The sequence below is a fragment of the Nicotiana tabacum genome, chromosome 3 (assembly GCF_000715075.1).
Source record: "Nicotiana tabacum cultivar K326 chromosome 3, ASM71507v2, whole genome shotgun sequence".
NCBI classification, from domain to species: Eukaryota; Viridiplantae; Streptophyta; class Magnoliopsida; order Solanales; family Solanaceae; genus Nicotiana; species Nicotiana tabacum.
In genome coordinates this window covers 90884314-90912305 of record NC_134082.1, presented here as the reverse complement: position 1 = coordinate 90912305, position 27992 = coordinate 90884314, and the positions used below count along the sequence as shown (strand labels likewise).

Sequence of the window (27992 nt, the reverse complement as noted above, 5' to 3'; positions counted from 1 at the left end):
TTATTTGGGACGATTCTGAAATTGTTTGATTTAGAATTTTGGATATGCTCTAGATCTTGAAGTCGAGTTTTCTTGAAATCAAACGGTTTGCAATTTTGATATTTTTACACCGAGATATGAATTTTTTGGTGAGACTGCGCAAATCTGAAATTTTCAACGTGGTGGGATCTAAAGTTGGTCCCAAAATATTATCTGGGGCGATTCTGAAAGTGCTTGATTCTGAATTTTGGATATATTTTAGATATTGAAATCTAATTTTCGAAAAATCAAATAGTTCATTATTTGGACTCTCCCACGACAAGATATGAATCTTTCGTTACAAGTGCGTAAAGTAAAAAATTATGCAACTAAGATAAATGTCGGGTAATGTAAAGCAAACGAGAAACAATCTTATCTAAGATGAAATAATATCCACTAGGTCAACCTAATATAAAAATTAAAAGGGGAGATAATGCTAACAGCCTAATCTAAACAAAATTTGTAGTTGATCAGTTCTTGACAGCTAGTCTCCAAGTTCTTCTTCTCCTCCAAATTGGCCGAATCATCAACAGTCAATAAATTCATGTTGTCATATGAAGAGACCTCAGTCTCGGCAGTTGAAATATTTTTCTGAATCTCTTCAACCTCCTTTTGAGTCACTTCTATAACACCTTCGAGGTTCTCCCTCTCTTGTTGTAATGTATGCAACTTCTTCACGACTCTCTTCAATTTCTTTTCACTAGAGGAAACTTTCTTGACTTTCTCACTTGCTTCAAGTTTGAACGATTCGAGACGCTCTTTAGCTTTGGAAATCAGCTCTAGCTTCTCATCTTCACTCGTCTTATCAGCCATATTGGATCGCTCTTGGTCATATGATGCGGCAAGTTCAAAAAGAGAATTCAGTAAATCTTCTAATGGAGAAAAATCCAGAATATTCATCTTCTTTATATCCTCAAAAATCTCAATGATTTGCTCCCTATAAGATGAGAGCAATTCCAGACAAGTTTTGGAGAGCCTATTGCAAATATCCTCCCAAAGTCCCAAAATGAATTCCTTCTTGCGATTGAAAACAATGCGTTTTCCTTCAAATATAGATACCGCCGTATTTGTCATTGGTAAAATGCGAGTTATCTCATTTGGAGTTTTTCTTTTTAGGGATTCGTCATGAGGAAGAGATGACGCCATTGACGATGACTTCACTTTACACGTAGGCCCTCCAATAGATTCATCACTCACTTGCGGCTTGTCGCATGGGGATACCATCGGCTGCCCAATAGTGTTTACCTGCATAAAGAAAAGGCAAAGAAAGTAAGTAACTTATAGTGAAGCTACTCCTAAAAAAAGGAATGAGCGAGGCGATTGTATTTTACCTCTTTGTTACAAGTTGTATGCGTTTTTGAGGGACTATCAACACTTTGAACCTCTACGATCTCTATTGGGTTAGGTCGTTTCCTTTTCCAATTTTGATCTTCATTGGTACTCTGGTTTATGTCTTGAGAAACACGCGTGTTAAATGGAAGAACTAGAGGGTGTGTCTGTATAGCTGTTGAAGTGCACACCACTTCTTTCAAAGCTGCCTTTGAGGATTTAAGCTTCCTTTTTTTAGGTTGTATAACTACTTTTGGGATTGGAGTTGATATTTTTTTAACTTTTGCAAGCGTCTTTCTAACACCTTGATCTTCACCTCCTAAAGGAGTTGTAGACTTTAGCCCAACATTGTCTACCAAAGCTTGTAAGTTATTCTCGAGAAACTTCCCATGCGCTTTCTCCTACCAAGACATATAATTAGTGGAGAAAGGCTTCTCCATAGGATCTCCCGCTGGGGGAAAAATCGCACGTGACATAGATCGATACAATGTGCAAATCCTCCAAAATCTGATTCCTTAATCTAGAGAGGTGTCGCGGATATCGTTCTCTAAAAAGTTGGGGATGTTCTCGTAAAATCCAAATTGACGACCAAACTGATGCGGGTTATATGGCTCGATGATGAATGAGTTACCATACCTCAAAGGAAGGTAATTAAAACGTAAGCTCATGAAGTAATTTGATTCCAAATCTTGAGGGGCATCGTTATCCACGTAATAATAAGGACGGGAATTGGTTAACATTGTTGGTGCCCAAACTATATCCTCCCCATTGTGGATGCGTTTTCTTCCATCCTTCTCGCCAAAGTACCTTGCAGCCCCTTCTCCTGAGTATGTCACCATCAAAGGGACATACGGACCCTTAGCAAGTGGATAGTGGGTTTTGAAGTAATGTGTAAGCCGGCCATAAACATAATGAATGGGAAAAGAAACTTTGACCTGATCGAGTTGGGAAGAACGCGAAATCTTATTCAAACCATGATAAATACTCGCTAAAACTGGGACTGCAAGGCTAATCTGTCACCCGCATGCCATCATGCTTGCCATCTTAAAAGTCTCAGGACGAATGGAGTTTTCTACCTTGGGGAACACAAAGGCACATAGCCAAATTGATAAGAATGTCGCTACATATGTCTCATCTTTCTTGTCAGACCTCACCCTAAGCTTAGAGAATATAGTTTCTTGATCACTCGACAACCTCGTCGTCTCGGGAATAACTCTGTTAGGATTATGTGTTGACTTTAGGCATGCAGATTTCTTTTCCTTTCTCAACAGGGCAGGCCTATATATTAAAGTTTTTTTATACCAAAAACTTGCCCACTTGATGAAGGAGACCTTTTGGGTAGCACCCGTACCCTCCTTAAGATGATAAAATGCGGCAAATAAATACTCACAAGATCGAGGAATAAATCTGACTTGTTTTTCATTCAAACCGATGAGTTCTCTTGTCTCAGGTACCACTTCTTCATACGGAGAACCCGCAATGGGCAAACCCCCAAGGATATGTAAGTCCCAAAGAGATATAGATAGCTCCCCAGCTGATGTAAGAAGTGTGTTCGTCTTGGGGCACCAAGCCTCACAAAATGCTTGCAAATGTTCGAGTTTCGATCATAAATGAAAAGTGAGGCATAGACAGCATCATAAATCTTTGTTGTACTCAGAGTTTGTTGGCTTCCACCAAGTACGTCTTCAGCCCATTCCCAATATCTTGGGATATGATAATAATCGCCCTCGATTGTTGTTGTGTTTTCCCAATGTACTTCGCCTTGAATTATGTGACTTCCTAAGTTTGGAAGGGTGCTAGCAATATTTACATGGCGATGGATTGGCGCTTGGAGAGACCACATCTTGGATAATGGATTAGAAATCGATTTGTGTTCCAAGGTCCAGTTCTCTACATGAAAGGAGTTCCTTAGAGGAGGCCATGGGGCTGCATATCGGTCGGCTTGTAAGGTGTGAACCAAAAGCTTGGTTTGTTCTATGCCATCTTCAGTCTCGATGATGAGATATCTAAGTTTTGAGGAAGGTAAGGTATAGTCCCTGAAATTTGTCATCTCTTCGTGCTAAAAAAAAGAAAAAGAAAAGAGGGGTCATCAAAGTCCGAATCAAGAATATTAGAATGGGTACAAAGGTCTAAATGGATGAAATGCTCTCCAAGAATCGGGCCATTTTGAGAGTAATATCTCCAAGAATTGGGCCACATTGAGAGTAATCTCTCCAAGAATCGAGCAATTTTGAGAGTAATCTCTCCAAGAATCGGGTCACATTGAGAGTAATCTCTTCAAGAATCGGGCCATTTTGAGAGTAATCTCTCCAAGAATTGGGTCACATTGAGAGTAATCTCTCCAAGAATCGGGCAAGGATGAATACTCATCCCCTCACACCCCAAGATTATCTTCTTCATGCGTGGATCATCTTATTGAACAAGAACATATCTTTCTTGTTCGACCTACAAAAAAAATGACAAAAGAAGAAAAATAGAACATATCTTATTGTTCGACCTACAAAAAAAATGACAAAAGAAGAAAAATAGAACATATCTTTCTTGTTCGACCTACAAAAAAAATGACAAAAGAAGAAAAATACAAGAAAAGAAGAAGAAATTACCTTAGTGTTAATGCTTCCGAATCCGCAAAACTAGACTCAATATGGCTTGCAAATAATGCGAATTGATGCTAAACAAATACGACGTAGGGGTTTATATAGATAACAAAGGTGGCTGTCAAATAGTGATTTCTCGATGTGGGACTTTGCGACAATTGGTCTTGGAAAAGGACATGGACTGTTGAGGCGGCGACAGTTACTCTAATTAGAGTTGGTGTGGGATGGAATCCTTGCAAAACAATAAGATGTCAATTGGAGTCCTTACCAATTCGTTGTCAACGTGTAAGCCAATCCAAATTTAACCCAAACTCAATTTCCATTTGACAATCCAAATGCAAATTCAATTCAATTTACGTGGCTTCCTTTAGACAAAATAGTTATTTTATTATTTTCCTAAATTTTAGGACTTTGAAATCAATAAAAAAAATTGCATATCAAAATCTTTCTTTATTTAAAATTTTATGTAATTAATTAGTCCTAATATTTAGTAGTTACTGTAAGCATTAAAATTTTATCGAATTTAAATCGATAAAATAATATGGACTATATTTTAATATGCTAGTCCAAATAAATATTATTGGGCTAATATAATTGAATTAGTTATATAAGTCCAATATATATGGATTAAATAAATAAGTCTTAATCCATTGGGCTAGCCCATTTAATTGGGCTAAAGTGATGAGCCCACTTCATTAAGCCCAAGATGTCATCTTCCTAGAGGCCCAGTTTGGTGTCACGTGTCAAATGACATGGCGCGCCAAGTCAAGCGGAAGAGCCAATAGGACCATGCCACGTGTCAAAATGACAAGGCATGTCCAATCGCGCTAAAAGGCCAATGAAATCGCGCCACGTGTGCAAGTGACATGTTCTGGCCAATCAAATGCAACCATGTCACACTTCAATTTGATTGGTCGGAAAGAGTTTGTTCTTATCACAACTCTTCCCTTCCACAACTATAAATAGGGGTCTTCATAACTCAGAAAAGAGACCAGAAGTTATAACAAGAAGTAAGAAAGAGCTCGTGGATTAAACGCTGCAAATTCCTCCACAAGTTTCAGGCTTCAAGTTCAAAAAAATCAAGTGCAAGTTCAAGAACGAAGAACAAATCAAGGTCAAGTTCAAGTAATAAAGTTCAAGCTCAAGAACAAGATCATCGTTCGAGGCAACAAATACATATTCAAGATCAAACTCAAATGCCCTTGAATTTATACTAGAAAAGTAGAATCAAAGGAATCATAGAGATTGTAACACTCAAATATTCAAAATAAAATACTACGACTGTTGCGATATTTTTTCGATCTTGATTTTATTTTCTCGACCCAAATTTATTGTCTACACATGGATAACACAATAATCAACAAGGAACAAAGAGGGGATAAAATCACGTAAATTAAACTTTACAACAGTTAAATGTATTTGTATTTGAGATGCAGATTTCGTTTTGAATTATGATGAGAAAACTGGTGCTAAATGGATAAAATCACGTAAATTAAACACAATAAATCCAAGCAACAATTGAAAATATAATTTAAATTCTCACACAGGTATTACAATAATTAATAATTTTAATGTTATTCTAATGGTAGTTAACTTAAATAGAATTACAGCAAAACCAAACAGTCGATGACCTTCCAAATGGAGTTTTCCGGAACCAGAAGACACTCTAATTATAGTACCTCAACTTGATGATTGAGACGGTACTAGGTCCTTCAAAAGATTTCCATTCCTGTGCCGCGCGCTATGAGTTCTTTCCAGTAATTTCAGTACTTGCAGATCAATATGAGGTGTAAAACGCCGAATATTATCTTCAAATGATTCCAATTCTTGCCTTACGACACAGAGTTTCACTGTATTGTCCTCATGGACGTTAAGCGGAACTTTCTCTTTATAGCGAGAGGCAGTCATCATTTTGTTTAAGCTTTTCATATTGCCTGCAGAAGAAGAAAGAGTTGATACATCATTACATGGCAAATTGAACCGCTTGTAAACTTAACATTATAAACTGACTCAAATTTCACAATATCAACTTGAGGCCAAAGTCCACTTTTGAACAAAAACAACTGAACGACAAAAAACCAAATTGCATCTTGCGCTATGCTTCAAATGGATGCACTAATTGAAAGCACTGATAGCAGACAGGAGGGAGGAATAGAGGAACATGATTTCCCATTATAAAAGAAAAAACATGCCACATGTATATTAATATCTATTGATACCCAAAACAACTTCCTCGATGTAGTTCAATGACCTCTGCAATTGACCAGATCGGGCCCAAAGTTTCAGTGACTCAAAGACTAAGACAAACACCAATTTCCTGTTTCTGCAAGGCTTATATGCTTTAAATACTGATTCAAAAGGAAAAGCGTCTAGTTTACTTCTGTTCGACAGAAAAATCAGATAGTATAGCATCAAGGAGAAATTCAAAGGCACAATCAAGTTTTGCAAACAATAGCACCAGTCTATGAAATTCACTTACTTCCTAGTGTCTTCTCTCTTCTTTATGAGCCTTTGAACTTCAACCACTGGGTCACAAGTAGTCCCTTCTCCCTCAAGAAAAACTGTGAGAGACTCATCCACAACCTCTATCAGCCCGGTTAGTGTTGCCTTGGTCCTATGCCTTTGAAAAATATCCTCAAGGCTATGAGATTATATGCCCTCGTGAGACTGTGCCGGCAGCTACACCATGAATCCTCTACATGAGGCTGCCATCATAAGGCAATGTGAGGCGCAGAGGAGTGATTATATAGCCAAGACATATGGGTAACAATACCGGTGCTATTGTCCCCCTTATTTGTACTTTTCCTAATTGTTGTATTTTTCTTTTCTGTTATTAATAAAAAACTAGCCCTAGGCGCTTGCCTAGCAGATTGCCAAAAAAAAAATATTTAAAAACCTCTATCAGCCATTCAATGGGAGCTGTATCACCCTTACTTGAGACCTGAAGAAAAATAATGCAAGAAATGTGGGCTGTAAGAAAAATAAGAAAATATTATAAAAATACATACATATCCCATCCCTCCAACCTAATAGCCACTAAAACGTCGACTCATATGCATATTACATACAATATCTAAAAGGGCACTAGTCTCTACTGGTCCTCTATTAGGGTTACCGAGGTCATTCGTAATTTTCCACCCAGTTCAACCCTGCACATTTAGTGTTTAAACCTCTATTTCCAGCTTCATATCATGTGGAAAAGGAAATGAAGAAGTTTCAGATCAAAAAGAACCAAGCTAGACATAGAAAGAGATACCTGCAAAGATGACAACGCAGCTAAAGTGCAAATCTCCATTTTGCGGCTTCGTATGAACTCCACATTATCATCCACCCAGCAAAGCACAAATGCTTTTCGCCTAAGGACAGCAAGATCACCAGTTGAATGTTTTATGAAACAGCTTTTTCTTTCTCAAAACAAACTATCATATCAAGCAATACAAAGAAAGCCTAGCATATCAATCTCTCCAACAATCACTTAGGTGCGTCATCAAAAGGTGTATCACTTACTGAATGATTCACCAACACATAATCAAACAGATCATAGCACGCTGGTATCCTTAGCTCAAGTACCATACGTTATATATGTTGTGGAATTTAGCAAAGGCACCTAAAGAAATTACAACTCAACAGACAAACAACAATTAAAGCAGTATGAAAGCTGAAGTAGCAAATTCTAATCTTCTAAAGATGGGTACTGAAGATAGATATTACGAACAACTAAGTTGAGAGATTGCCTTAAGACCAATCTCAAAGATAAATTCAACCTTCTCACAGGTCTAATAATCACAAAATTTATATGGACCAACCACATATTCGATGTGACATTACATTCAAAAGTGATCCCTGTGATACTTTAACAATCTTGTGTGGACTGCACATGTTCATCATCAGTGATGAAATTTTTTTATAACATAGCTCTTTTATAATAGCTCTTTTATAACATGTAGTTCACACACCATTGGACACCATATAGACTCCCTCTAAGAGATAGCAAAAGAAACCAGAAAATGGCACTTGAAATGCTTTTTATACGAAAAGATACGTTCACCTAGAAGACAGAAGATACGGCAAATCATTTACCTTGCGAAACTCTCCTTCGGCGGCAACAATGCCCTCCTCGACCTCAGACCTTTAACAATGGACAACACCTTTTCCATCCCAGCTTCTACCCAATCATTATCCCAGCCCTGAAAAAGTGAACAGATGTAGAGAAACAGGGTCAAAAGATAATATAACAATCATGCAGCAGCTAGCAAGCATTATATATTAAGTCCTGTTTTCCACTACTAGACTCATCTTGATAAGCTACCATTTTTAGACCCTCAAAGCAAGTTAACCTATTCCAAATATATATTCTTGAAAAACAAATTGCCTACATAGGTTTATTTATGAGAAATTTAGCAATGTACAAGCATGATGCCTACTATGTACATTGATTTTTCAGAAATTGATCCCATACAGCTCTGAGTAACCATAAGACTCTAACATCACACCAAAATCAATGCCGAAAAGATAAGAGGAAAAAGCTAAACTTCAACCTCAGTCAAATAAAAAGAGGAAGCATACATCGAATTTACTTGACAGCCACCAACAGAGGTAACATATCTATTTGCTAGTTTTGGAACTTAACATTTGTGCTTAAAGCATACCTCTATAGTTGAAGGATAATCACTTATCACAATAGATTCTTTCTTTATGGAATTTCCGCTAGCAGGAAGATGCTGCCATAATTCTTCGGAGACAAATGGCATAAACGGATGGAGTAATCTCAACCCGTTATCTAAACAAAGCCACAGGGTGTCTTGAGCAAATCTTCTTGCAGATACAGATTCTGGATTATCACCAACAAAGTATGGCTTGATTACTTCTATAAACACATCACACAACTGGAACTGCCAGAACGAATACATTGTTGTTGCTGCATCGGAGAAATCATAAGATTCCAGGGATAAGATAGTTTTTGCTATGGCCTTGTTAAGAGCTGAGAGTATCCACTGGCAGATAAAAGGCATTTCACGAGGAGCTATATTTGTTGGAGGGGTGTAATATTCACCCAGTTTACTCCAGGCAAACCTAACAACATTCCATAATTTATTACACCATTGACGATACCCAACAACTCTCTGGATATCCAGATTGATTTTATCGGACTGGAAGGACAAATTAAGAAAGTTAGTAATATCCAAAGAAAGTAAAAAGGAACATCTTATTAAATTTTAAGAAATGTTACAAATCTGAGCAGTATATGAGAGTAGGGCAAATCGAAGAGCATCTGCCCCACATTCAGGAATACCCTTAGGAAAGTCCTTTGCCTGTCCCTCCTTTGCACTCTCAATTTCTTTGGCATCCAGGTTACCCTTTTTTAATCTCTCATGAAGATTATCAAGGGTAATTCCATTAATAACTTCAAGAGGATCAACAACATTTCCCAAAGATTTGGACATCTTACGTCCCTGTGCGTCACGGATCATTGGATGCAAATAAACCTGCAACGCATGTTAAAATGAATAAGATTTATTATGATCTCAACAGAAAGGTCAAGTTACTTAACTGCTTCATGTGAAAAAAGTTAATATGTGCCTCACACAACTGACATTAGCAGCGAGGCTTCTTTTTGTCTCACAAGTTAGTGGACCCATGGACCCAAAAGTGTATGATTTGGGTCCATCAATTTACAAGACAAAAACAAGCCTCACACAACTAGTGTCAGTTATGAGACACATAATAAAGTTTTTTGCATCATGTGGATAAAACACGGATTCTTTTTGTTTTTTGGCAAGTAGATAAAAACAGATTACTAAATAACTTTCAGTAGCACTCCATTTAAAATTCTGTTTTAAGCACTGAAAAGGCCATGGATCGTGGAAACAGAGCCACATTCGTGAAAAAGATATCAACTGCTCTTAAAATAGATTAGGATCATACTCCACTTATAGCATAAATAAGAAAAATTGGCTTTTCTATGAGGGATATGATGAAATTTGCTAACCTTCATAAATGGTACATCACCTCCCAGTGTTATCGCCAACATCACCATACGTGCAACCCAGAAGAAGAGAATATCATGTCCAGTTTCAATAACGGAAGTTGGATAAAAAAAACTCTTAAATCTGCAGTATCGTCTGGCCACCCCAGTGCAGATAATGGAAAAAGACCAGATGAAAACCAGGTATCCAGCACATCTGGATCTTGAGAGAGCTCAAGAATCGTCTTCCCTGGAAATTTCCTACAAGCCAAATCTCGAGCCTCTTCTGCATTTCTAGCGACGATCCAGTGATCATCACAAACACCAAATTCCTTCTGCTTATCATCATGCAGTGTCACATACCAAGCAGGAATTCGATGACCCCACCAAAGCTGCCTTGAGATGCACCAGTCACGAATATTATCAAGCCATCAGCATGTCCATCACATGGAGGACAACAAATTTTTTAATCAAATGGTGAATCAAGAAAAAAAAACGGCTTAAAACAACATGTACAGGATTTTTATGTTTAAATTCCATAGAAAAACCACAACCAAGTTTTCCGCATCTATACATCTGTTAGAGATAGCTATGTAATTGTCCCACATTGGAATAGGAGTAGTATTCCCTTTGTATAGAGTAGCTATAAATAGCACCTCTTGTATTGCATCACACACAACATATCAATATATATCATATTTTCTCCCGTGCCTTCTCACATGGTAGTAGAGCTATCGTGAGAGATTTATCGCTGTGCATAAATTCCAGCGATTCCGGGAAATAAAATCAGTCACCGGAACCCTTTTTTTTCGGCGACTTTCAAAGTTGTTTTGTGTCTGCTTTATCTCGGTCAGTGTTGTGCACAAAATCCAACACTACCACAAGAGGAGTCACTGTCCGGCGACCAAATCCCAGTGAAAATCTCCGGCGGTACTGTAACTGTCCAAAGAAAATTTTTCGGCGAAGTTCCAACGTTGCGTGGGCCACCTTCCGGCCATTTTTTGGCGACAACTCTTCAGGACAGATTGTTTCCCTTGCAATTCCGAGCCTACCCATCCAGGTTACACCAATTCCGACCACTTTTTTATTTTTCCGGCGTGAATAGTGATTTCAAAAAAAAGTGGACTTCCGGCCATTTTTTTGAAAAAGTTCCTTCAGAACAGTTGGGTCTTCTGGTAATTCCGATCCTACCCCTACTGTTTTTATTTCATTCCGACCACTTTGAATATTTTCCGGCTGCAACAGTAACTTTCCAACTGCTACAGTAGTTTCTTATTCTGGTTCAGTGTTCTTATTCTATTTTCAGTGGATTACAGTTGATTATTTCTCTTATTTGGTAATAATTTACAAGATGTCTTTGGGAATTGATGTTTTTGGGTCTAAAAGCATGAGTTCTGGAAACTCTAATGTTATGATTACCTCGAAACCTTTAATGGGAGGTTCAAACTACTTAGCTTGGGCTTCATCTGTCGAGTTGTGGTGTAAAGGTCAAGGTGTGCAAGATCATCTGATTAAACAGTCTAGCGAAGGAGATGAAAAGGCGATAGCACTTTGGGCAAAAATTGATGCTCAATTATGTAGCATCTTGTGGCGTTCTATTGATTCTAAGTTGATGCCTTTGTTTCGGCCATTCCAGACATGTTATTTGGTTTGGGCAAAGGCTCGTACGTTATACACTAATGAAATATCTCGCTTCTATGATGTGATATCACGGATGACAAACTTAAAGAAGCAAGAATTAGATATGTCTACTTACTTGGGTCAGGTACAGGCAGTCATGGAAGAATTTGAGATATTGATGTCAGTTTCTGCTAGTGTGTCAAAACAACAAGAGCAGCGACAGAAAATGTTTCTAGTTCTTACACTCGCTGGACTTCCTCATGATCTTGATTCAGTACGAGACCAGATTTTGGCGAGTCCGACTGTCCCTACAGTTGATGAATTATTCTCTCGATTACTTCGCCTTGCTGCTGCAGCACCAAGTCACCCAGTGATTTCATCACAGATACTTGATTCCTCTGTTCTTGCATCCCAGACAGTGGATGTTCGGGCATCTCAAGCTATGGAGAATAGACGAGGAGGCGGTCGTTTTAGGAGATCTAGACCCAAGTGTTCTTATTGTCACAAACTTGGACACACTCGCGAAATGTGTTATTCCTTAAATGGTCGTCCACCCAAAAATGCCTACGTTGCTCAGAGCGAGAATACAGGTAACCAGGGCTTTTCTGTATCTAAAGAAGAATATAATGAGCTCCTTCAGTATCGAGCAAGTAAGCAAACATCTCCACAAGTAGCCTCAGCTGCCCAGACTGATACTCCTATTGCTGGTAATTCTTTTGCCTGTGTTTCCCAGTCTAGTACTCTTGGAACATGGGTCATGGACTCAGGCGCTTCTGATCATATCTCTGGTAATAAATCACTTTTGTCGAATATTGTATATTCACAGTCTCTTCCTACTGTTACTTTAGCCAATGGATATCAAACTAAGGCACAAGGAGTTGGACAAGCCAACCCATTGTCTTCTATCACCCTAGATTCCGTTCTTTATGTTCCTGGTTGTCCTTTTAGTCTTGCATCTGTTAGTCGTTTGACTCGTGCCGTCAATTGTGGTATATATTTTATTGATGATTCTTTTATTATGCAGGACCGCAGTACGGGACGGACAATTGGTACAGGTCGTGAATCAGAAGGTCTTTACTACCTTAACTCGCTCAGTCCTTCCACAACATGTCTAGTTATAGATCCTCCAGATCTAATCCACAGACGTTTAGGACATCCGAGTTTATCCAAACTTCAAAATATGGTGCCTAGTTTATCCAGTTTGTCTAGATTAGATTGTGAGTCGTGTCAGCTTGGGAAACATACCCGAGCTTCCTTTACGCGTAGTGTTGAGAGTCATGCAGAGTCTGTTTTCTCCTTAGTTCATTCTGATATATGGGGTCCTAGTAGAGTCAGTTCAACCTTGGGATTTCGTTATTTTGTTAGCTTTATTGATGATTACTCAAGATGTAATTGGCTTTTCTTAATGAAAGATCGTTCTGAGTTATTCTCTATATTCCAGAGTTTTTGTGCTGAAATCAAAAACCAATTTGGTGTCTCTATCCGCATTTTTCGTAGTGATAATGCCTTAGAATATGTATCTTCTCAGTTTCCGCAGTTTATGTCTTCTCATGGAATTATTTATCAGACATCTTGTCCTTATACCCCTCAGCAAAATGGGGTTGCAGAAAGAAAGAATAGGCACCTTATTGAGACTGCTCGCACACTTCTAATTGAGTCTCGTGTTCCGCTGTGTTTTTGGGGCGATGCAGTTCTCACACCTTGTTATTTGATTAATAGGATGCCTTCATCTCCCATCAAGGGTCAGATTCCACATTCAATATTGTTTCCCCAGTCAGCCTTATACCCTCTTCCACCTCGGGTTTTTGGGAGCACATGTTTTGTTCATAACTTAGCCCCGGGGAAAGATAAGTAAGCTCCTCGTGCTCTCAAGTGTGTCTTCCTTGGTTATTCTCGTGTTCAGAAGGGATATCGTTGTTATTCACCTGATCTTCATAGGTACCTTATGTCAGCTGATGTCACATTTTTCGAGTCTAAACCTTTCTTCACAACTGATGTCACTTCTGCTGACCATCATGACATAACTGAGGTCTTACCTATACCGACTTTTGAGGAGTTTAGTAATCCTCCTCCACCTTCAACCACAGAGGTTTCACCCATACCAACTTTTGAGGAGTCCAGTGTTATCCCTCCTAGTTCCCCAGCCACAGGAACACCACTCTTGACTTATCATCGTCGTTCGCGCCCTACATCAGGCCCATCTGGTTCTCGTCCTGCACCTGACACAGCTCCTACTGCGGATCCTGCTCCTAGTACACCGATTGCACTTCGAAAAGGTATACGGACCACACTAAACCCTAATCCTCATTATGTTGGTTTGAGTTATCATCGTCTGTCATCTCCCCATTATGCTTTTATATCTTCATTGTCCTCGGTTTCCATCCCTAAGTCTACAGGTGAAACATTGTCTCATCCAGGATGGCGACAGGCTATGAGTGACGAGATGTCTACTTTACATACAAGTGGTATATGGGAGCTTGTACCTCTTCCTTCAGGTAAATCTACCGTTGGTTGTCGTTGGGTTTATGCAGTCAAAGTTGGTCCCGATGGCCAGATTGATCGACTTAAGGCACGTCTTGTTGCCAAAGGATACACTCAAATATTTGGGCTAGATTACAGTGATACCTTCTCTCCAGTGGCTAAAATAGCATCAGTTCGTCTTTTTCTATCCATGGCTGCAGTTCGTCATTGGCCCCTCTATTAGTTGGACATTAAGAATGTCTTTCTTCATGGTGATCTTGAGGATGAGGTTTATATGGAGCAACCACCTGGTTTTATTGCTCAGGGGGAGTCTCGTGGCCTTGTATGTCGCTTGCGTCGGTCACTTTATGGTCTAAAGCAGTCTCCTCGAGTCTGGTTTGGTAAGTTCAGCACCGTTATCCAGGAGTTTGGCATGACTCGTAGTGAAGCTGATCACTCTGTGTTTTATTGCCACTCTGCTTCAAGTCTATGTATTTATCTGGTAGTCTATGTTGATGATATTGTTATTACGGGCAATGATCAGGATGGTATTACTAATCTGAAGCAGCATCTCTTCCAGCACTTTCAAACTAAGGATCTAGGCAGATTGAAGTACTTTCTAGGTATTGAGGTTGCTCAATCTAGCTCAGGTATTGTTATTTCTCAAAGGAAATATGTGTTAGACATTCTTGAGGAAACAGGGATGACAGGTTGCAGACCTGTTGACACGCCGATGGATCCGAATTCTAAACTTCTGCCTGGACAGGGGAGCCGCTTAGCGATCCTGCAAGCTATAGGCGGCTGGTTGGTAAATTAAATTATCTCACAGTGACTAGGCCCGACATTTCTTATCATGTGAGTGTTGTAAGTCAGTTTATGAATTCTCCCTGTGATAGTCATTGGGATGCAGTTGTCCGCATTATCCGGTATATAAAATCGGCTCCAGGTAAAGGATTACTGTTTGAGGATCGAGGTCATGAGTAGATCGTTGGGTTTCGGATGCTGATTGGGCAGGATCACCTTCTGTAGGATGAAATTTGGTGTCCTGGAAAAGTAAGAAACAGAATGTAGTTGCTCGGTCTAGTGCAGAAGCAGAATACCGAGCAATGGCTATGGCAACATGTGAACTAGTCTGGACCAAACAATTGCTCAAGGAGTTGAAATTTGGTGAAATCAGTCGGATGGAACTTGTGTGCGATAATCAAGCTGCACTTCATATTGCATCAAATCCGGTGTTTCATGAGAGAACTAAACACATTGAGATTGATTGTCACTTCGTCAGAGAAAAGATACTCTCAGGAGATATTACTACGAAGTTTGTGAGATCGAATGATCAACTTGCAGATATTTTCACCAAGTCCCTCACTAGTCCTCGCATTGATTATATATGTAACAAGCTCGGTACATATGATTTATATGCTCCGACTTGAGGGGGAGTGTTAGAGATAGCTATGTAATTGTCCCACATTGGAATAGGAGTAGTATCCCCTTTGTATAGAGTAGCTATAAATAGCACCTCTTGTATTGCATCACACACAACATATCAATATATATCATATTTTCTCCCGTGCCTTCTCACAACATCTATATCTGATGTGATACTTGCACAAAAGTAAATGATAGAATATCCATTTTCCACCACGAACAAAAGAGAATGACAATCAGAAGATCCTAAAGCAGTCATCAGTCCCACCAAAATGCATAAGTCCAAATATAGGGAGGCAGTGGGGCACACAAGTTAGCATCTCATTTAAACCTTTGCATTCATTTAACCAAAGCATTTTTGGTGGCCAGATCCAACATTACCTTTTCCATTCAGCAGCATATTGTTTGGGGATGATCTCCATCTTCTGTTTATCATCATCCATCACAGCATCCAAAGCCTGTTTGGCCATACTTTTGCAGTTGACAAACCACTGGGGCTTTACAAGAGGTTCCACTACATCATTGCTTCTTGAACAAATCCCAAGGCGCATCTCGTTATCCTTGACATCCCTGTAGAGACCCTGTAACACAATTCAGACATCGCATCTAAGCCACAGTCAACTCAACTAAGCCTCGTCCAGTTATCCCAGGATACTATTTTTTACTTACTATACCCCATGTTTACACAACACAGCTTCTTCTCGAGGTTATCCTCAAATGCAACCCACGTTCATAGGTAAGAAACTTAAGAACAATTCAACAGCCTCATGAACTCGTAAAGCTAAACTCAAGCAAGATGTTACATGTCTAAAAGAAAAATTTGGAACAGAATGTTACTCACCCAATCACAACTAATTAAATACTCAAATCCATCTCACTTTAAGTCATTGAATTCTACTAGGTCTGAAATATAAGGTGTTAATTTGACTCGTTTATTATATGCTCATGGTAAACAACGTTAACAAAGAGAAACATAAAAGCAGCTAGGCTGGGGCACTCATTGAACCAGAAGTTCAAAGATGGAAAACCGATACCCAGGCTTCTGGAGATCTGCAAATAGATCCTCTGTTACTGAGACCCTAGGGCATTAATTTCATTAATAAGCTGAATGCAAGCTCACGACATTCGAATATTAGTTTCCCTAGTTCTGAGTATGGTGGTTGCAATGGTTGCAATAGGGAATCACAACCTCCGCCCTGATAAATGACATTTTCTACTTCCGGGACATCCAACTGGGTAAGTTGAAGTGTTCAACTGAGTGTTTGGTCCAACTATCAGTGTCTATTTACGTATTTTGCATTAATGTTTTGTGAAGATATTTATGGATTTTTTAAATGCAAGATCTCATAAACTTGACAAATTTCTATACATCAATACATGCACACAAGTCCATTAGCATTTCATTTTCAGCTAAGACAATACATAAAGTTATGAAGGTACCTTTTCCTTTAAAGCTTCAGCCACAGCGAAACGAGCGTTGAAACGAGGCATTCCTTCAAAGTCTGCACCCCCGTTGCTATTTATGTTCCCATCGTCAGTAAAAATATTTATGAATTCAAGTTTGTGACGCTGTCCAAACTCAAAATCATTTGGATCATGGGCTGGAGTTATCTGCAAGGATATTCAAAGAATGGTCCAAAAAGCAATGATGAATATCTAGAGAGAGAGGGGCAATTGTTCCTTAACATTCAAAATATAATGATATAAAGTACCTTAACAGCGCCAGTCCCAAAGTTCATATCTACAAGTATTTCATCACAAACTATTGGAAGCTTTCTTCCATTGAATGGATGAATAGCAAATTTCCCATGAAGGTGGCAGTATCTTTTGTCTTCAGGATGTATAGCAATAGCAGTATCACCAAGTATAGTTTCAATTCTGGTGGTTGCCACAACGATTTCACCAAGCCCACCTTCCAAGGGGTAAGCAAATGATGTCAGCACCCCAAATTCCACTGGCTCTTCATATCCAGGGACCTTCAAATGTGTCTTCTTTTTTATGTCTTTATATTCAACCTACAAACAGCAAGCAGCTTGTAAAGTTTATATAGAAGTATTTGCTACACCATCTAAAGCTTGATCATGAAGGGCGATTTGCTCACCTCAATATCAGAGATTGCAGTACGCAAGACACAATCCCAAATGCACCATACGTGGAGCCCTTGATAGATGATAATTGAAGTTAATACAAAGCTAAAACCAATTCAAAAACTTGCGCAAGCAAAGAAAACGGTTGCGTCCCACACATAGGCAAGAAGACATTCACATGCACATAACGAGGAGAGAAGGCAAACAAAGAGGAAGAAAAAGAGTTACTTACCTGTATATAAGACCTTCATTGGACAGCCTAACAAATGCTTCAGTAACAGCCTTAGACCTTTTCTCATCCATGGTAAAACACTGATTTGGGAGAACATGTTGGAGCACAATATATAAGTATAACTATAATAACTTCAGGATTTTCTCGACAGACGAAGAAAATGGTAAAATCTCGATTCATACCTCACGAGACCAATCAAGTGACGCACCCAGGCGACGTAATTGCTTCAGTATAGTACCCCCATAATCATTCTTCCAATTCCAGACCTTAAAAACATCAACAAGTACAATTAATAAATATATGGGTGCAATGAATTGTTAAAAATTAGTACTTGGCTTCCTTATTCAACTCTTCAGCAGAGATCTTGTCCCAGACTGACAAAGCAGGCAAGGCAACAATTGGAAGGATACTACAGCCAGTAAAGTGATTTTTGACGAGAATGAAAAGCCAATAATGATGACACTAAGATAAGTTAAAGACATTAAAAAGGATGGTAGCACTTCGCAGTATATACTCACTTCAGATTTGAAGTTCTCCCGACCAATATCATGTCTAGTCAAATTCCTCTCCCGCATGATCTTCTTTTCCACAACAACCTAGATTTAGCATCCACGACACAGAATTAGAAATAGCATATAGGAATGCAAAGAGCAGAAACGACCATGTTATTGTAAGTAAAAATAATTGAATAGCCTTAAAATCCCTGCTATACCACGTTTCAAATCCCTAACAAATCTTTGGGGGTGAAATTTAGCTTTAGGAACAGTAAACTGACATAAAACATTATCTTGTTTTTTAACTTTTACTAGCAATTGTCCTTGACTCTGATTCATCTTGAAAAAGACTGCGATTTCAACAATCCTCTATGAGTAAATATTTATTCAAGTTCTGATGATATGACTGTATCTAAGTAATTGTCGTTCTGTAAGACCATACTAAAAAATCTTTTTGAGATTTTCTCCAGAAAGTTAAAAAATTCAATTCGGCTAAACTTAAATTCTCATATTACAAATATTTTGAGTTGTCATATCACATCATGGTAAACAATTCAATAAAATAGGCCTATTTGAATCTTTTTCATTATTTAAAACATGTTAGTTGCTATTTATCTTTCTTGTGTTATTTTTCAAGATACTATATGAAATACATACAAATACACTAGTAGACAAAATAATGCTGGTGTCTCCAATTGGTTTTAGTTTATATTTTGACACAAATCATAAATAACACCTTGGACTTGGTCGCAAAACAAAAGGATACACTAGAAGAGTAGCAGCTTGTTGGGAAAGAGAGAGAGAGAGAGAGAACTGCAGCTTGGTTTCGAACGGGGACGGGAAAAAGATGAAACTATGAGGCTGAAGAAGATTAGGCATGTTATTTTAGTAAAATATATTAGAAAGTGTAAAATTTACTAAGGATAAATGATAAAGTTCTTTCTCAAACTAAAAGTGCTTATAAGCTGAAAAATAATAAGTTGGGGTGACCAGGTTATGGCTTTTGGCTGATTTTAGCTTATAAGCACTTGGCTTATAAGCAATTTTTTACCAAACGTGTAGATAAGCTAAACAGTGTTTATAAGCTAATTTGAGCGGCTTATAAGCTTAGCCAAACACCCTCAAACAAGAAAATTGGTAATGCCAGGATTTGACATGTTTGACACACAACCTGGGTTGCGATTCCAGCATGATCCATCCCTGGGATCCACAAGGCATTGTATCCAGACATTCTCCGCCAACGAATAATTGTATCCTGCAAAATAAAGGTAAAATATAAAATTCGTACAAATAGATGAACACTCTATACCAGGCTCGATGATTCTAATACCTGGATGGCAGCTGTAAGTGCATGTCCTATATGGAGAGCGCCAGTCACATTTGGTTGGGGCAAGACCTGCATATAAGCAAACAGGTAAGCAGCTTAGGAAAAGGAGTCCAAGTTAGACAAGGTACACAATACCAAGCAAAACTTTCAGCACAGTTTATTTCCCCTTCCAAATTATTAAGCAATACAATTCACCAAGTGATTGTCTCAAATGAAATGATACCACTTAAGCGCACCGTTATAATACTATGGAAAAACTTTTTTGTAGCTTTTGGGCACATATGCACATTCACTGTAAAGAAGTAAAATGGAGTCTTATTGATGATTCAGAATTCCATCCAGGCAACAGTTTGGTCGTGGGTATTGGTGGGTAATCTGGAGAAAATGCCTCCCCAAAATGTTTGAAGACGAAAACGATATACTTAGGCCTAAACTCAAATATTCTGTTTTGCTTTCTTTTTGGACCAAAATGGTTTTTGTAAATGATTTTGATGGCATGTTTGACTTAATTAGCTCACTGCAAAATCTATGTAACATTCGTCTCTACTCCTTTCTAAAACTATCAGCACACACTTGATACTAGTCTGTATTAGTAAAATAACACATTATCAGAAACTAAAAAGTGTAAATAGATTTCCCACTAATTGGGAGTAATAACATTCTCCCCTTTAAAATCCTAGAGAAATGAGGCTGATATTGACAAAGCTATCGAAGAATACTCGAGGAAAATGAGCAAATAAAACTTTCCTCTAATTGTTTAGAGCATTTTTGCTATTCAGGAGAAAGAGAGTAAAAAAATGATCTCGAAAACCTACATCATGAACACCAAAGCACGGTAAGATAACAAATAAAAGGTTATAAAACTACATATATTCAAACGTTAACATCCCAAGTAAAAATTGCTATGTCGTGAGATACCATGTGCTTCGCCTTAAAAAGCTCTCTACGAACTCAAAGTACACATAGTTCCTATATGTCCTATATATTCATTCATACCAACATCTTCAACTAGAACATCATATGAAGTAAGGTGGTAAACTTACAATCACAAAAGCTGGCTTAGAGCTGTTTGGGTCAGCAACAAAGAAATTGAACTTTTCCCACCATGCATACCACCTATTCAAGTTAAAATAAGGAATCATGATAGTGCGCTAACAAGAGAGAACTCTTTCCTGAATTGCTAGTAAGTAGCACGTAAAGGTAGAAAAAAAAATTCATACTCACGATTTCTCTACAGCACTGGGACTATAAGTTTTTGCCATTTGACAGGAGAGCTGCTGCTTCTCTCCCAGGGGTGTGTCTGGATCAACAAAATCTTCATAATTTTCCTCTTCACCCTCCATTTTTGAGTTCTTCTTCTTATCCTTCTTTGACACATTGGAGGCGGCTTGTGCCTTAATACAGACGAACCATGTCAGAGAAGCTTACATATAGATAAGACTAAAATCAACTTTCATAATTTATCACTATGTGAGCTTGCTGAAGGTCTTGTAATAGTTGCACTAAGAGTTCAGTAATTTCCTTTCCGTTGAAATTGATATATAGAGAATGACATAACAGAAACTAAGCCATTCCACCAATACAGACATTTATGAAATATAAAAGTATCAACCATAACCAGATAAATAAGCAAAAAAGTTTTTTTTACCTGTTTTGCTGCTTCCATTTTTAGTGCAGCCTTGAGTTTTTTCAATTCTTTCTCTCTAGCCTATAAACACAAAAGAAACACTTAGTAGATGTATGACCAGCAAACACATTAAAAGTAAATACATTAAAAGCGCCAAAAAAGAACTTAAACAGTACTATGTAGAAAGCCAACAGTGTTTCATGCTAGCAGTAGCATAATCCTTCCTCTCCCTGCTATACCCCTCCAAGAAGGAGTGTCTGGTTCTTTATGTCCCAATTTATCACCTAATTTAAATTTAAATTCAAATTCTAAATTTTCCTTTTTTTTACCCTAATATTTAAGACTAGTTTTAGATCACAAGTTTCAACAGTTTTTCTTTCATTCTTAAATTCCATCACCAATCAAACATCACCGTATAAAGCGGGACGGAGGGAATATCCATTTCAGAATATTTTGAATCAATCAATTAACTGTGTCAATCCTAAGTTAGAATCAATATACTTGAATATATCGGAAAAAAATTGATTTTAACAAGGAACTAATGTTTGGACGTGGTTCATTGTGAAGAACCACCCTTCGCAACAAAACCAAAAAAGTATCGAACAAACCTTTTCTTTCTTTTTCTTTTTCTTTTCAAAATCTTCAAGAGTTAATTCCTTTCCATCTGATGTTGCTGTCGCCGCCGCCACCTATTAAAAACTCAAGTCACTTAAAACCAAAAACACATTAAAGAAAACCAAACAGAAAATTTGATTCTTACCATCATCGTATCGGCTGTAGAAGAGAAAATACAATGGCGCATAAGAGAAGGACGAAGAACCCGCGGCTGATGGAGTAGGTTGACTCAGTCTAAGAGGCCTTGACAAGACCTAAGGCAAGCCATTATGAGACAAAACTTTTAGCTTCTTATTGTTGTGCCATGATGAAAGAAGAAAGCATGCAGATCCTCATGTCAAAGAGATTCAGCAAAATTTCCACCCAAAATTTTTTTTTACCAAAAAACACACAAAGTAATGAAAATTCACAGTGCTACAAAATTATGAGCTCACTTTAACAAAACAGTCCATATCCAAAAGAAAAAATAAAGTTAAATAATTCAAATGCACAATAACAAAAGCTTCACTTTTTTAACCAAGACTACTCAAAGAGAACGAACAGATACTCGCACTGTCAACCCCACAACAACATCAAACCTTTCGGAACAAAAGACTAAAAGCTTCAGAGCTCTATATTGGGTCCTCCATGACTAAAGAACAAAGAATACATACATAAAGTATCGCTAATACAAAGCAAAAAGCAGTTTTTCAAACACTTCGATCGAAAAACAACATAAATAATTTTAAGGCACGCCACATATATATTTTTTTTAAAAGAAAAAAATCTAACAATCTTTAGAAAAACACAGAATCATTAGAGCTACCTTAAAATTAACAAGTAAAGGAGAAAAAAGAACCTGAGAGGCGAAATTACTCTGTTTGTAACTAAGCTGGCTGTTGCAAAAGGAGGAAACCCTTTTGCAAAAGAACTTTGTAATTCTGTTTGTAAATATGCTGGCTGCCGTGTGAAAAGGAGCATATTTATAATCTCTTTGCCTAAACCGACATTGTGGCCTTGACAAAGGCTAAAGGTCGAAAATTACAAATTCTCCTTGATACAAATCCGAAAGCTAAATGGACGGTTTTAAAAAAGGAAATTTGGCACCGGGTTAGAAGGCACCCAAATCCCAATTAATTGGCATACAAAAACCATACGATATTGGCGCCCTTTAGCCATAATTTTAATTTTTAAATATAATATCTATATATATATATATATAATATATTAAAAGCGTTCGTCTTTTCAATCCTTTTAAAGTAGAGCTTACACCAGATAAAATAATAATTTGATTATTTTCCTACTATTTAGGAATAATCATTTAATTAATTTTCTACTATTTAGGAATAGTAATTTAATAATTTTCCTACTATATAAAGCATTGATTTTGCAATTCCAATTCACACTAACTCCATTTACACTTAGGAGTATTAAATGTCTCATGTTAGGTTTAGGAGATATTCGACGTTAAGGTTGTAGGTTAGGAGGAAGTTGCGAATATTTCTAGGGCACATCCGAGTAGGACTAGACAGTTAAGATTTAGTTTTAGGATGCTAGTGGTTATGTACCGATGCATGACTTTATCTACTGGTTATTATTGTACTTTCCGTCTATTTCGTATTTTATATATTGCTGTTATTTTATTATGATTTTATTGATGGTACTAATATATCGCCTCTTGTCTCCTTCTTGAGCCGAGGTCTCCTGGAAACAGCCTCTCTGCCCCTCAGGGTAGGGTCTGCGTACACATTACTCTTCCCAGACTCCACTAGTGAGATTATACTGGGTTGTTGTTGTTGTTGTTTTTGGTTTCCCAAAATTTTAAAACCAAAAGCAAATAAAAATAAGCAATTAATATTATTAGGTTTAGTATTCTTTTACTCCTATCATAATTATCGTAGGATACAAGTCTAATCTTTAGTTTTCTAGAATTAATGTTACTTTAGGTTTAGTATGTTTTTACCATAACCGAATATCACTAATTAATGTTAGTTTAGGACTAGTATTCTTTTACCAAAATTATCTTAGGATTAAAGCTTCTAGAGTATTAAAATCAAAACCATTTAAAATAAGGAGGAAGTGAACACTTTTATAAAAAATAAAAAAGGTCAATATGCCACATTCTTTGCCATAAACTCATGATAATATTGATGTTGCAAAGATAAACTTATTTGTGATTGTCACTTTTAATTTTTATTTACAATATATCATGTACGATTATTAGTTTAAAATTATCTTCAATTGTAAATTATAATGTATGTTTATCTATTGTGTATTATACAATTATTATTTTTTGTTTAAAGGAAATTGTCTGTAATGGTAATCAAGTTTCTCTTTTTCCTTTAATATGCTCTCTGTATTCTTCCCCTTTTTCTAATGCATTTTGTATCTGAATGAGCAGTGATGGTATCTTTTTTATTTTGAATAATATTTACTAAATTTTCAGTTATAAAGATACGATTTTGTTATATTTATACTAAAATATCATAATATTTTTTGTAGTTCCAACTTTTTCATATTATAGGTTAGAAGAACAGTTGCATTCGAGTCACTCTAAAATAGTAATTATGATAATAATTTTGTTGTTGACTCTAATATAAGACGGATTCCAACAGACTTTTTTTAGTTTAATGGTATTAGGTCTTATCATTCAACATTATCATATATTTATTTTATTTTAAATCTATTATATTTTGTTGTGTGCGCATATATGTTTGTACAAAGGCTTTTGTAATATGAATTGAGACTCTGTATGTTGTTTAAATATACTTTTATTCAAAGTTTTTTAACGATTAATTTGCACTACATGCTGGGTTGCGTAACAAATAATGCAACCATATAAATTAGGATGTGCACTTGTACTATATATAAGTTTATTCTTATTTATAAGTGAAACAAATATTTTTATGATAATTATGAAGGCTATACACAATTGGTTTATTCTTTTTAATAAAATAAATAAATTTCATATAAATAACATTACTATTTAATTATATTTTTAAGATTTATAATTTTAAAATTAACCAAAATCTTAGCGGTTGAAGCTTTTGTTATTCAAAATATATAAAAACTCCTAATATTTAATAATTTAAAATCAAGTAAGATTTTACATATTTTTTCTTGAGCTTTTATGGAACTTTGCTTTTGTTTTTTTTTTTCTGCCGTCTCTATGTTGTTTGTGAAGGTCTACTCCTTTTCATTGTTTTGGTCAAGGTATTTATTTTAGTACTATTACGTATTATTAAAGCCAATCTAGAATGTAACTTAACTTCTTCTTTTTCGAGTACTAATAGGATTTTATATATTACTTACTAAAAAGAGTTTAACATATTTGTGATGATCCAAAAGGTCATCACTTTTTTTAAAATAAAATTCTATGTTCCGAGACTTTAAAAACCTTTTTTAGCATCACCTCGCTTTGTGTGCATAGTCCGGGCGCGTAGCTGGAAAGCTACTATGTGAAAATCTGTGAAAAATGATAAATTTTGGCTATTAAATGAATTACATTGACTTCGGTCAACATTTTGGGGAAATGGTCCCGGAGGATTCGTAGGAAAATATGGGACTTGGGCGTATGCCCGGAATCAAATTCCGAGGTCCCAAGCCTGAGAAATGAATTTTTAAAGAAAATTATTTTCTGAAATTAATTATGAGATTTGGAAATGAATTGTGATTAGAACTTGATGGTATCGGGCCCGTAATTTGGTTCCGGTGCCCGACACAGGTCTTATATGTGATTTAAGATAAGTCTGTGAAATTTGACAAGAAACGGACTTGAAAAGGTGTGAATCGGATCGTTTTTGGAAAAATTTGAAAGTTTGAAGTCCTTAAGAAATTTTCATGATTTTGATGCTAAATTCATAGTTGTTGATGTTATTTTTGTGATTTGAATGCACGAGCGAGTCCGTATGATGTTTTTAGGTTGGTGTGCATGTTTGGTTTGGAGCCCTGAGGGTTCGGATGAGTTTTGGATAGGCCACGTGATGTATTTTGGACTTAGAAAATTGCAGGTTTTCAGCTGTTGCATTGCAGGCTTCGCATTTGCGAAGCCTGGCTCGCAAATGCGAGAGGCCTGTCGCAAATGCGAAAGAGGCCCAGGCCAGCCCATCCTCGCAATTGCGAGGGTTCTATCGCAAATGTGATCCCCTCACTTCCTAGCCGGTGGTAGCAAATGCGACCCTATCTTCGCATTTCCCAGCTCGCAAATGCGAGCCCCTTTTCGCATTTCCCAACATAGCAGAGGTCGGGATTCGCAATTGTGAACCCTTGGTCACATTTCCCATACCTGCGACCTGCAACTTTTATACTTAGCCGAAAAACAACCATTTTTCACATATTTTCAAAACACAAACTTCCTAGGGCGATTTTTCAAGAACAACTCTTCTTTCAAATCGATTGTAAGTTAATTTTAACTCGTTTTCTTCAATCATTAACATCTTTTAATATGATTTCAACTCAAAATCAATGATTTTCATGGGAGAAATTGGGTGTTTTGGGTAGAACCTAGGTTTTCCAAAAATTGGGGATTTGGACCTCGATTGGAGGTCCGATTTCAAAACAAATTATATATTTGGGTTCATGGGGGAATGGATAATCGGGTTTTGGTTCGAACCTCGGGTTTTGACCATGTGGGCCCATAGGCAATTTTTGACTTTTTGTGTAAAACTTTGAAAAACTCATTTTCATGCATTCGAATTGATTCATTTAGCGTTTATTGATGTAATTAAGTAACTTGTGACTAGATACGAGCGAATCGGTGATGGAATCAAGGGGTACAGCTATAATTGAAACGTGAATTGTGTTCGTGCATCGAGGTAAGTGTTTGGTCTAAACTTAGTTTGAGGGATTAAGAGTCGAGTCTTATTTGCTATATGGTATTTGTAGAGTACGACGTATAGGCATGGTGACGAGTATCTATACGTTGGTGTCAAACATGCCCGTGAGTCTTATGTTGTGATTATTACAACTTCGTAGTATTGTTCATGCTTTGGTGATGATTTCTATTGTTGGGCAAAGATTGTGGAAGTAATTGTGGCATTCGAATATCGAGGAGCGTTGGATCAAGTCGTATAATGAAATGTGGAAGTGTAAGAGGTAAATTGAACCCTATTAGAGCATTGACTCAAGTTGTAAAGTAGTTGTGAAGTAAAAGTGAAAAAGAGAAAAGAATGTCTCCCTTGCCGGGATGTTGTTGTTGTTTTGATGTTGCCCCTTGCCGGGACTTGTTGTTGAATTATTGTTCCCTTAACGGTATTTTTATTGTAACTTCATTTACTTCCTTGCCCTATTGTTTGTGATTGTTGTTTGGATAAGGAAGAGAGTAAAAGCACGAAGGGTGATGTCATGCATTGTTTTGGTAAGAGAGTGGTAAAGCACGAAAGGTGATGTCGTGCATGATTTGTGAGGAAAGAGTGTAAGGCATGAAGGGTGATGTCGTGCCGCATGATGTACCATTCCGTGCCGATTATATTGATTATATGGTGAGGAAAGAGAGTAAAAGTACGAAGGGTGATGCCGTGTACGTTTTCATTATATGATTGTTTTGGTGAGGATGAGAGTAAAAGCACGAAGGGTGATGCCGTGCATTTATTGATTTCTGGTTCTTTTGTTGATATCTGAGATATATATTGCTTCTTTCATTTACCTGTTGTCTTTCTATTCGGAATTGATATCTCCCCCGCAGCATGCTCCCCCTCCCATTATTTGACTGTTTATTTTTGTTCTTCTTTTCCGTTGTATATATTTGAATTGCACAAGTTTATTTGGTAGTCTGGTCCTAGCCTCGTCACTACTTCGCCGAGGTTAGGCTAGACACTTACCAGCACATAGGGTCAGTTGTGCTGATACTACACTTTGCACTATGTGCAGATCCCGAAGCAACTTTTGGCCCGTAGAGTGGGTGGCTACCTTCAGTCCACGCGGAGATATAAGGTAGACCTGCAGGCGTCCGCAGGCCCTGGCGTCTCCTCTATCCTTTATTTCCTGTTTCATCTCTTTGCTTCAGAATTGTGTGTCTTTTATTTTCAGACCTTGTATTTAGCAGTCTTAGATCGTCTGTGGTACTGTGACACCAGTTCTGGGTGATTAAGGCTTAGACTGTTGTAATAGATACATGTTCAGATATTTTTGTTGTTTTCTTCCACTTATTCTAAATTTCCGTTGTTTATCCGTTATTATTTTATATAATGTTAAAGAGAATAAAATTGGTAAAAAGGTA

The 27992-nt window shown here is 37.3% G+C and overlaps 1 protein-coding gene and 1 pseudogene across 1 annotated transcript; both read right to left on the bottom strand.

Moving 5' to 3' along the window:
• Positions 1-53: 53 nt before the first annotated feature.
• Positions 54-4296, bottom strand: LOC107802443 (uncharacterized). Its single transcript, XM_016625952.2, has 2 exons — positions 1350-4296; positions 54-1263 (listed from the first exon to the last, which is right to left on the bottom strand). Exon 2 carries the CDS (start codon positions 1240-1242, stop codon positions 463-465), a length of 780 nt encoding a protein of 259 aa, XP_016481438.1. The 5' UTR covers positions 1243-1263; positions 1350-4296; the 3' UTR covers positions 54-462.
• Positions 4297-5446: 1150 nt separating this feature from the next.
• On the bottom strand, positions 5447-22837 carry LOC107802444 (valine--tRNA ligase, mitochondrial 1-like; annotated as a pseudogene).
• Between the last annotated feature and the right edge of the window lie 5155 nt (positions 22838-27992).

Bases quoted from the DNA above. Each gene is read 5' to 3' on its own strand.
- LOC107802443 (XM_016625952.2), bottom strand. From the start codon at position 1,242: ATGGTATCCCCATGCGACAAGCCGCAAGTGAGTGATGAATCTATTGGA.